At 39.2% G+C, this 12265-nt stretch overlaps 1 protein-coding gene across 3 annotated transcripts in view; it reads right to left on the bottom strand.

Annotated features, from left to right (window-relative positions):
* Positions 1 to 7912, bottom strand: part of SETDB1 (SET domain bifurcated histone lysine methyltransferase 1) — a 34855-nt gene extending 26943 nt beyond the window's left edge. For 2 of the 3 annotated variants that reach the window (XM_034989961.1, XM_034989962.1), the window contains exons 1-3: positions 7748 to 7912; positions 6580 to 6850; positions 5650 to 5801 (exon numbers count right to left, since the gene is read on the bottom strand). In XM_034989961.1, the coding sequence (XP_034845852.1) occupies positions 5650 to 5801; positions 6580 to 6839 (412 nt within the window). In that variant the 5' untranslated portion in view covers positions 6840 to 6850; positions 7748 to 7912. Of the gene's footprint in view, positions 1 to 5649; positions 5802 to 6579; positions 6851 to 7723 lie in introns of all 3 variants that reach the window. The other variant, XM_034989963.1, reaches the window with a different exon arrangement.
* Between the last annotated feature and the right edge of the window lie 4353 nt (positions 7913 to 12265).

The raw sequence follows: 12265 nt of genomic DNA, 5'->3' as shown, positions 1-12265 counted from the left end.
AGCTATCCTGGTGCAAAGTTGCTATATTTTACCAGAATTAAGTCAGTATTAGCTTGTAGTACATAATGATCAGATAAATATGCAAGCACTTTTTAAAAAGCTAAAAAAAAAAAAAAATCAGAGGAATTAAAATGATTTACTGAAATATTTGTTTGACACAAAGAAGGCAGTAAAAAACAGATAAATACAAAAAATATGGGGGGGAAAAGAGTAAAATGATTGATGTAAATCCACCCACATGGATTCACATGAATGGACTCAAAACTAATTAAAAGCCAGAAACTGTGAGACTGGATTTAAAAAAAACCACAAGATCTAACTATATACTGTCTGTAAGAGATACACTAAATTCAAAGACAGAAACAGATTTTAAGTAAAAGGACAGAAAAAGACACAATACGCAAACGGTAATCATAATAAAAATGGAAATGCTATACTAATATCTGCTAAAACAGACTTTAAGAAAAGCGGTATCGCTTGAGACACAGAGAGATATTTTAATAATAAAAAATCAACTATAAATGTATACATAACAGACTCCAAAATACAAGAAGCGAAAACTGAAATAAATTGAAAAGACAAACAATTCAACAATTTTAGTTCAAGATTTCAAAACTCCTTTCCAAGTAATTGTTAAAACAACTAGACAGAAAATTAATAAGGACACGAACTTGAACAGCACTATTAGCCAACTTAACCTAACCAACATTTATAAAATACTCCATCCAACAGCAGAAGAATACAAATTCTTTTCAAGCACACATGGATCATTCTCCAGGACAGACAATATGCTAGGTCATTAAAAAATATTTAAATGGGGCGCCTGGGTGGCTCAGTTGGTTAAGCGTCTGCCTTCAGCTCAGGTCATGATCCCAGGGTCCTGGGATCGAGCCCTGCATCAGGCTCACTGCTCCGCAGGAAGCCTGCTTCTCCCTCTCCTTCTACTGCTTCCCCCTGCTTGTGCTCTCTCATTCTCTCTGTCAAATAAATAAAATCTTAAAAAAAAAAAAAAAAAATTTAAATAAATTTAAAAGGATTAAAATAATACAAAGTATATTTTCTGACCACAATAAAAAAAAATTTTTTTAAAGATTTTTATTTATTTGACAGAGACAGAGAGAGCAAGAGCAGGAACACAAGCAGGGGGAGTGGGAGAGGGAGAAGCAGGCTTCCTGCAGAGCAGGGAGCCCAATGTAGGGCTCGATCCCAGAACCCTGGGATCATGACCTGTGCCAAAGGCAGACGTTTAACGACTGAGCCACCCAGGCGCCCCCCACGATGAAATTAAATAAAAAACTCACAAAAGAAAGAAATCTGGGAAATCCCCAAATATTTGGAATAATCAACTGGTCAAAGAAAAATCACAAAGGAAATTAAAAATTATGAGTTAAATGAAAATACAACACACAAAAATTTACGAGATGCAGTAAAGCAACACTTAAAGGGAAATTTACAGCTTTAAATGTTTACATTAGCAAGAAAAAAAGATCAAATCAAGGGGCGCCTGGGTGGCTCAGGTCATGATCCCACGGTCCTGGGATCCAGCCCTGCATGGGCCCCCGCATCGGGCTCCCTGCTCAGAGGGAAGCCTGCTTCCCCTCTCCCATTCCCTCCGCTTGTGTTCCCTCTCTCGCTGTCTGTCAAATAAATAAAATCTTAAAAACATAAAAAAAAAATAAGGGGGCGCCTGGATAGCTCAGTCGTTAAGCGTCTGCCTTTGGCTCGGGTCATGGTCCCAGGGTCCTGGGATCGAGCCCCACATCACCCCACATTGGGCTCCCTGCTTGGTGGGAAGCCTGCTTCTCCCTCCCACTCCCCCTGCTTGTGTTCCCTCTCTCACTGTGTCTCTATCAAATAAGTAAATAAAATCTTAAAATAAAATAAAATCAATAATCTGTTTTAATTTTAAGAAACTAGAACAAGAAGAACAAATCAAATCCAAGTACAGGGAAGGAATAAAGATCAGAGTAGAAATCAGTGTAATAGAAAACAGGAAAACACTAGAGAAAAATAAATGAATGAACCCCAAAACTGGTTCCTTAAAAAAAAAAAAAAAAAAAAAAGACAATCTGTTAGCTAAAATAACCAAAACAAAAAAAAAAAAAAAAAAAAGAATATCCATATAACCAGTATCAGGAATGAAAGAAGGGACATTACTACAGAACATACAGAAATTCAAAAGAATCATAAGGGAATACTATGAACTTTATGGCAATAATTTAGACAACTTAGATGAAATGGAAAAATTTTTAGAAAGATACAAATTAACAAAAAGGACTTTAGAAGGAATAGAAAATCCAAATGGGCATATCTGGTAAAGAAAAGTAATCAGTAATTAAAAACCTTCTCACAATAAATTCAATGTGGTATCCTGTAATGGAAAAAGCCCAGAAACCAAAAGTCTAGAAATTAGGTAAAAGTAATGTACCTATGTTTGCTTCTTAGTTTTGACCAATGTACCACGGTAACATAAAACACTAACATTAGAAAAACTGATGAAAAGTATGCAAGAACTCTCTGTATTATCTTTGCAATTTATACAAAAATATAAAACTATTCCAAACTAATAATCTTATTTAAAAAAAACCTATCCACAAAGAAAAATCCAGGTCAAGATGGCCTCACTGCTGAATTTATCAAACATTTAAGGAAGAAATTCTATTTCATACAAACTCAGAGGAGGGAACATTTACCAACTCATCTTTATAAGGACCATAATACCAAAGTCAAAAAAACACATTACAATAAAACTACAACAGCTCTCATAAACATAGATGCAAAAATTCTTAACAAAATATTAGCAAATCTAATACAGAAACATATAAAAAGGATTATACACTAAGACAAAGTGGCAGGGGTGGGGTGGGAGGTCATCCCAGGAATACAAATCTCGTTTAACATCCAAAAAATCATTATTGTAACACTCCTTATTAATAAAAAAAAGGAAAAAACCTATATGATTATCTGAGGATGATACAGAAAAAGTAGCTGACAAAATCTAAACTCCAATCGAGCCATGATAAAAACTCAGCAAACTAGGAATAGAAGCAATTTCCTTCAACCCACACAAAAGATATCTACAAAAACCCTACAGCTCACATTACAATTAATGCCTATAGACCAAATGTTTTCCCCTAAGATCAGGAGCAAGGAAAAGATGTCTGCTCTCAAAACTTTCATTCAACATTGTACTGGAGGTTCTATAGAGTACAATAAGGCAAGAAAAAGAAATAAAAGACATCTAGATTAGAAAGGAAGAAGTAAAATTGACTTTATTTGCAGACAGCATGAGGTAAAAATATAGAAAATCCGAAGGGATCCACAAAAAACTTCTAAAATAGTGAGTTTAATAAGGTTACAGACGACAAGATTAATACACAAAAACCAACTAAATTTTCATATCCTAACAAAAATCTTAAAATGGAATTAAATATCCTTCACATTAGCATTAAAAATAAAACACTTATGAGAGATGTACCATATTAATGCATTATAAGACTGAGTATTTGTTAAAGATAATATTCCCCAAATTGACCTTTAGATTCAATATACCTCCTATTAAAAATCCCAACAGGTTTAAAAAAACATTTTTGATAGGAAATGACAAGCTGATCCCAAAATTTATTTGGAAGTTATATGAAACACAGGCTTACAGTATGGTGCTGGTATAAAGAGAAATACTTAGATCAATGTGACAAAATAGAATCCGGAAATAGACCCTCATATACATGGCCAGTTGATTTTTGACAGGAGTACCAAAAGGATAGTCTTTTTAACAAATGGTGGTGGAGGGGCGCCTGGGTGGCTCAGTTGTTAAGCGTCTGCCTTCGGCTCAGGTCATGATCCCAGGATCCCGGGATCGAGTCCCACATCGGGCTCCCTGCTCGGCAGGAAGCCTGCTTCTCCCTCTCCCACTCCCCCGCTTGTGTTCCTGCTCTCTCTGTCAAATAAATAAATAAACTCTTTAAAAAAAGAATATTAACAAGTTGTGGTGGAACGAATGAATAGCCATAAACAAAATAAGCAAACCACCCTCAACTCTTTTTTTTTTTTTTTTTAAAGATTTTTAAAAGATTTTTAAAGAGCCCGATGTGGGACTCGATCCCGGGACCCTGGGATCATGACCTGAGCCGAAGGCAGACGCTTAACGACTGAGCCACCCAGGCGCCCTCAACTCTTTTTTTTTTTAAGATTTTATTTATTTGACAGAGAGAGACACAGTGAAAGAGGGAACACCAACAGGGGGACTGGGAGAGGGAGAAGCAGGCTCCCCGCTGAGCAGGGAGCCCGATGTGGGGCTCGATCCCAGGACCCTGAGATCATGACCTGAGCCGAAGGCAGACGCCCAACGACTGAGCCACCCAGGCGCCCCGAACCACCCTCAACTCTTACCTTGAGAAGTTTTCTCTTAAAAGACACCATTAAGAAAATGAAAAGATCACATCTGAGAGAAAGTGTAAAATATATCCAATAAATGAATTGTACCTAAAGCCTAAGTTCTCTAAGTCAATAATAAAAAGACAAGCCAATTAAAAAAAAAAGACTAAAGATTTGAATAGATGTTTCCCCAGAGAACATAGATAAATGGCAAGTAAGTATGTGAAAAGATGCTCAACTTCCTTAGGGAAATGCAAACTATGATCACAATTTGATACCACACACACACTAGAATGGCTAAAAGACTGACAATACCAAGCACTGACAAGGATGTAAAGAAACTGGAACCCCATACTTTGCTAGTGGGAATATAAAATGGTACAGCCACTTTTGAAAACAGTAAGGCAGTTTCCTAAAAACTCAAACATACACCCACCCTAAGACCTAGCAATTCTACTCCTAGGTGGAATATCCAAGAGACATGAAACATAATGCCGATATAAAGATTTATATAGAAATGTACATAGCAGCATTATTCCTAATAGTCCCCAAACTGGAAACAACCCAAATATTTATCAATTAAAGAATGGATAAAAACCTGTGGTATATCTATAAAATGGAATATTATTCAGCAAAAAAAAAGGGGGAGCACACTATGGATACATGCAATAACATAGATTAATCTCAAAAACATTATGCTAAGTGACAGAAACCAGAAACAAAAGACAATAAATTGTGATTCTATTTACACAAAATTTCTAGAGAAGGCAAAAAGGAAGCAAGCAGATCAGTGGTTACTTGGGGGTGAAAATGGAGAATGTAGGCAAATAAATGTGAGGGATGTTTTTGGAGTAATGCCAAGTATTCTTAAATTGGACTGTGAAGACTGCACTACTGTATAAATTTACTAAAACTCAAACTACACTTAAAAGTATTTGAATTTTATAGCATATAAATTATACCTAAAAAAAAAAACCCCTCAAAAATAGACAAAATCAAACACTCTACCATTTTGAGATATATACATAGGTGCTAATGCCTATGAAGTTACACAGAATGGAGAAAGAAAAGTCATTCAATCAGGAAATCAGGAAGTAGTACATAGGGGACATCTATGATACTAATAATGTTCTATTTCTTTGGTAACAGACAAGTCCAACAGTTTGGAATATGTAGTCAGTGACAATGGTTTCTCCTTTCTTCTTTTATCTGCTTAACTTCCTGTCTTTCAATTTCAATCCTCGACTTTCTACCTGGACCCTTATCTCTTACCTGAATCAATACTGAGGACATCATCATCTTCATCAGGAATCTCGATTATTTCTGTAGGCCGGGAAGCTTCATCCTCAGAGCTACTGTCCCGGTATTGTAGACCCAGTTTGGAATAAAAGTCCTTCACCAAAGACTCACAGTTAGTCACTGCCCTAATATTGGAACACATGTAGAAAAGGTCAAAGCCAGAAGAAATAGGTGTAGATTTTATATATATTTAAGTATACAGTGACCTCAATTTAAACAGGCCAAGTGTCTCCGTTTAGAATTCATTTTTATTTTTATTTTTTAAATAGGCTCCATGCCCAATGTGGGGCTTGAACTCACCACCCTGAGATCAAGACCTGAGCCGAAGTCAAGAGTAGGACACTTAACCAACTGAGCCACCCAGGCACCGTTCATTTAGAATTTAAAATGCTTTTCTCATAGAAAAATGTTTAAATAGTGGTTTCCATACCAGTGCCTCAAAAATCCAAAATAAGCCCTGAGTACAGTCCTCTCAACCACATTTCATCATTTACCTTATTAATTGAAAATGTGTTCTAAGTGACAACTAAGGTACCAGACACAAATCTTCTGGGGCTTTTGGAGTAGATACAGGGCTCCACAGTTACATAAGACAACAACACTTTACAATCCTCACTCCCTAGATCATCCTACTAATAAAACAAAGCAATTGTTTGGAAGCAGAGTAGAGAAGAAAGAAGGGGAAGGGACTCAAGACCTGAACTCCCCTACTGCTGCCCATACATTAACTTCTGATAGATGAACATTCTATATATGGGTGGTTATGAGGTCAGATTTTGGATCCTAACCTATGAAGGAAGGTTCTATACATTTGTACCTTGTAAAGTATGAAGTGCTTAGCACAGTATCATGAACAATTATACTGCCAAAGGGGAGATTTCCTATTTTCCAGGTAGTCCTCACCTGGATGCATCATCAAAGAGCTGGTCAACATGGGCCACCTCAGATTCCTTCTGTATTACCCACGTTTCCAACTCTGCTAGTTGCTTCTTACGCTGCTGTACACAGTCCATCTTTTCTAGTTCTTCGTCGATGAACTGCCGAAGTTCCTCCATTGAGATCCCCAGCTCCTCAACCACTGCTTGTTGCAGCTCTGCAATCTCTTCAGACTCCACTGCAGCTGTTGCTGCATCCAAACCAATGCACCCAGGGAGGGAGGACATGCTGTTGTCCTCTACATGGAAGAGAAAACTAAGATTACCTTTGGAGTCATCACCACCGAATTTCAGTATCCTAATAAAACTCATTCCTACACTACTAGTTATTCAAATACAGTTAAGTTTGATTCTATGTTCTCTCTCTCCATTCTCCTGTATCTGACAGGAGATCAGATTTTGTAGCATTCTTATCTCAACCTATGGACTATGGGCCTAAGATTTAAAAGTTTCAGGGTATGGAGAACATATATTACGCAACAGGGAGCTACCGAAAATGTTTTAGGAAACGGAAGAGAACCAATTTGCTGAGGAAGGTATTTCTGTGACCTGTGTTCCTTAATTCACTAAAGAGATAAATCTTTGTTTGCATGCTATGCCAGTTTGAACACTTATCTCCACCTGGAGGGAAGCGATTGCTCTATAACTCACTAACTCGTTGTTTCCTCTTTAACTACTTGTTCCCCTTACATTACTTTGCTTCCAAGTGAAAATTTACCTTTTAAAGTCTATTAACACTTAAGCATTCAAAAGCAAAGAGGCTTCCCAAAAGTAAAAGGAAACTAAAGCAATCTGGGGAAAAAATGTGGTTACCTAAAAAGTACAATTCAAATAACCCATACATTGGTGTTAACTGCTTTTTTGATCAAACGGCTAAAGCAAAACTGATGCCAGAATGCCGTGCGACCCCAGAGCCAGTTCTCACTGCCTCCATTTTTCCTTTGCCCGCACACCGCCCCACCCCCGCGCTACCCTTTTTGGGGTGCGTCCCACCCACCCCGCAAATCCAGCTCAACCCCGCCCCCGCTCGCCTCCCGGAGAAGACTTCCTTCCCACCCTCGCCCAACCTCCTCCCACAAAGCATTCCAGACAGGCCCCTGATCTCCAAATACCTCAATTAACAGTATTTCCCACACCTCCCTGCTTCCAGCTACAACAGTTCTTTTCCACCAGCCAGACCCCAGACTCGAGACTCAGGGGTCGGCCTCGATGGGGTAGAACGAAACCGTAAGGGAAAGGGAGCAGGGGGAGGGGAAGAAGCGTGAGGGAGGGAGGGAAAGGGAAGCGAAAGAGACGCCCGGAAGCAAACCTCAGGTGCCGTTCCGGTCGCCACGACGGCGGCCTGACAGGGTCAAACCCAAGGCCTCTGAGCGCCCCCGCAAGGCCAGGCAAACTCAGGCAAGTACGCATGCGTCAAAGCACAGCCGTCCGGGGCACACGTGGGAGACAAATGGCCGGGTAAAGTAGGCGTGGCCTGGAGTATATTGCAGAAGCTCCGCCTTTTCCGCCAACCCCAACTAATGGCAGCAATGTTAAGTTTATCGTGTAGACTCAGTAGCCAAACACTTAGGTTTAGATTTTTTTTTCCTCACCCAGTTTTGGTTTTATTGCACAAGTGGTACAAATTGTAACAAGTGGAGGAATATCAAGATGTAATAGGAAAAACGTGGTAATATCCTCTCCTCCCTCCATCTCGTATTACTCCTGCTCCTTTGAGGTAAAATAGCTTAGTTTTCTAGGTTTGTATGTACAAGGTCATGCATGTGGGTTTTTTTTTTTTTTTAAGATTATTTATTTATTTATCTAACACAGAGAGAGACAGAGCACAAGCAGTGGGAGCAGCAGAGGGAGAGAGAGAAGCAGGTTCTCCACTGAGCAGGGAGCCCAATGCAGGGCTCCATTCCAGGACCTCGAGATCATGACCTGAGCGGAGGGCAAGACGCTTAACCGACTGAGCTACCCAGGCGCCCTGTGAATGTGGATTTTTTTTAAAGATTTTATTTTTAAGTAATCTTTATACCCAGTGTGGAGCTTGAACTCACAACCCTGAAATCAAGTGTTGCATGCTCTGCCAGCTGAGCCAGCCAGGCACCCCTGAATGTAGATTTTGTTTTGTTTTTCTTTTATTTCACACGTGGACATCCCTTGAAGACAATAAAAACTGTAACATTTGTCTTTTTGACAATTGCATAATACTTAATAGTATGGTTAAATCATATTTAGAAAGATGTTCTCAGTTTTTAGCTACTACGAATAGTGCAACAATAAACATTAACATCCTTTTGAAGTAGTACTTTTATTTCTGTGGAAGAGATTCCCCAGAATGGAATCTGAATAAAAGGTGTATATATACACACATGCATATATATGTATGTATATATAGGTATATATGTACTCTTTTTTTTCTACTTTAATAGAATCTTCTGTCAAATTACTATTCAAAAAGTTTGAAACATGGGGCGCCTGGGTGGCTCAGTTGGTTAAGCGACTGCCTTCGGCTCAGGTCATGATCCTGGAGTCCCGGGATCGAGGCCCACATCAGACTCCCTGCTGAGCAGGGAGTCTGCTTCTCCCTCTGATTCTCCCCCCTCTCATGCTCTCTCTCTGTCTCATTCTCTCTCTCAAATAAATAAATAAAAATCTTAAAAAAAATTTTTTGAAACAATTTTTGCTCCTGCTAGCAAATCTCTGAAAGTATGTTTCCCCCCACCCTCATTAAGATTGGATGTTAACTATTTAATTTTTAAGCATTTGATAAGTCTTAAAATAATAGGTGCATCAGGATAGACTACGTTGTGCTGTGGAAACAAACAATTCCAAAAGGTTAAAACAAAAACCATGCATTTCTTGCTCATGCTGCATAATCATCTCTAGTTGACATTGGAGCTCTGCTAGGATATCTACTCAGGAACCCAGGCTGATGAGTAAGTCAGGCCAGAAGGAGACCACTGACGCTCTCATATTGGCAGTTAAAGTGATTCAGGACACTTTCATTAACAACGCATTGTTCTGACTGAGTCATAAGGCCCTACCCAAACACAAGGGGGCTGGAAAGTACAATCATGTCTCATATCTGGAAGGAGAGAGAACCAGTTGTATTTGATGAACCAGCAGTATTGACTACTACATTATTTTGTTATTGCTTTAATTTGTTCAGCTATCTTTACACTAACCGCACCTAACTTCATTTAAAAGGTATAAACCAGAACCTTCTGTGTAAGACTGGAAACAGGTTCGGGCAGCCTTGAAATCCTCTCCTTGTGACCACACTTTATCTTTGCTCATTTCACCTGTCCACCGGTGTCCTGTAAGTCCCTATTTCCAACTGTTAAGACACTAGGAATTGAGGTACAGAGAAATGAAAGTGTCCTCTAGATATTTCAAATTCAGCATGTTCCTAACTCATCTTATGATATTATTTTCTAATGTGAACTAGAAATTTTAGACTACTCCTCCCTGTAAAACACACATGCACACACATACCATATTTATTGAATGTTTACTTCATACTAGGCACTGTTCTAAGCACTTTACAATTATTAATTTATTTAATCCTCACAATAGTCCTATAAGGTAGGAACTGTTATTGTCTCTTTTTTATGAATGAAAAAACCGAGACACACAATTACATTGTCAGAGCCAGGCAGTTTGGCCCTAGAGCTTGTGGTCTTTTTTTTTTTTCTTTTTTTTGAAGATTTTGTTTATTTATTTGACAGAGAGTGAGAGCAGGAACACAAGCAGGGGGAGTGGGAGAGGGAGAAGCAGGCTTCCCACCAAGCGGGGAGCCCGACATGGGACTCGATCCCAGGACCCCAGGATCATGACCTGAGCTGAAGGCAGACGCTTAATGACTGAGCCACCCAGGCGCCCTAGAACTTGTGGTCTTTTTTTTTTTTTTAAAGATTTTATTTATTTATTTGACAGAGAGAGACACAGCGAGAGAAGGAACACAAGCAAGGGGAGTGGGACAGGGAGAAGCAGGCTTCCCGCGGAGCAGGGAGCCCAATGCGGAGCTCGATCCCAGGACCCTGGGATCATGACCTGAGCCGAAGGCAGACACTTAACGACCGAGCTACCCAGGTGCCCCTAAAACTATGTTTTCTTTATGTCTATAAAATAAAGTTCAAACTTCACAGTATAGAGTTTGAGGCTCTTCAAAATTTTGTCCTGACTTAGCTCTCTGGCCATGTTTCCCATTTTCCCCTTCACACCCCTGGTTAAGTGCTATTTCCCCAACATGTTTACACATTTCACTTTTACACTTATACCTTCGTTCATTGTGGTCTATCTCCTGGAATGCCCCGTCTCTTCCTGTCTGCTGTAATATGGATTCTCTAAGGTCCAATTCAAATGTCTCTGTGAAGTTTTCATAGACCAGAGGTTGTCAAACTTTATCATGTATCAGAATCACCTGGAGGGCTTGTTAAACTACAGATTGCCACCCTCACCCCACCATTGGAGTAGATTTGGGTGGAGTCTGAGAATCTGCATGTCTAACATTTTACCAGAAATGCCTATGCTACTGGTAGGGGGACCAGAATGTCTTACCATATGATTTCACTTATATGTGCAATCTAAAAATCAAACAAAGAATAGAAACAGACTTATAAGTACAGAGAACAAACTGGTGGGGAGGGACTGGGGGGCTATGGGCAAAACAGGTGAAGGGGATTTAGAAGTACGATCTTCACAACATGCCTGACTGGCTCAGTTGGACGAGCACGTGACTCTTCATCTCAGGGTTGTGAGTTTGGGCCCTCATATTGGGTGTAGAGATGACTTAAATAAGTAAACTAAAAAAAAAAAAGAGGTATGAACTTCTGATTATAAAATAAATAAGTCATGGGCATGAAAAGGACAGTATGGGGAATATAGTTAATAATATTGCAATAACTTTGTATCATGACAGATGGTAACTACACTTATCATAGTGATCATTTTGTAATGTATAGAATTGTGAAATCACTATGTTGTACATCTGGAACTAATATAAAATTGTATGTCAATTATACATCAAAGAAATCACTCACTAGCCTATCCTAGACTGTCCTAGACTATCACTCACACTCTGCAGAACTAACTCCTGTCTGTGTGCTTCCATTATCTTAGTTCCTTCCACTTGTGAGTTATCTCTGTATGTCTCTGTCTCCTTTGCTGGTCTGTGATCAACTTAAAGCTGAGGACCTGTCTAGATCGTCTTTGTTTCCCTTAGCACCTGACATATTGCCCTGTACATGTGGTGTTCTGTAATGTGTGATGAATGAAGGGAAATCCGTTCTGCCCCGATTATGTTTCTGTTAGAGTCTTTCAGCTTTCTGATATATGTGCACATGTGTGGGGGGAATGGAGGTGGAAATAAGTAATGGACAATGTTGAAAAGAAACAGGAGCTATTTAGGGCAGCATATCCAGTCTGATTTCTTCAATGCCCTGAGAAGTCTGGTAGAAATCAGCAGTGGGACTCAGGAAGTATCTTCTAAGACACTTGCTACTCAACACGCAGTCAAAGAGCTTCTTAGAGATTCTGAATCTCTGACCCCACTTGGGATGTACTAAATCAGAATCCGAATCTTAGTAAGGTTTCCAGGTAATGTGTTTGCTTGCTAAAATTTGAGAAGCACTATAGGAAAGGCAAGTTTGGGTTCTGTAATCCTT

Source organism: Mirounga leonina, unplaced genomic scaffold (genome assembly GCF_011800145.1).
Source record: "Mirounga leonina isolate KUSES-001 unplaced genomic scaffold, KU_Mleo_1.0 Mir_493, whole genome shotgun sequence".
Taxonomy (NCBI): Eukaryota; Metazoa; Chordata; class Mammalia; order Carnivora; family Phocidae; genus Mirounga; species Mirounga leonina.
This window is presented reverse-complemented; position numbering and strand designations above follow the sequence as displayed.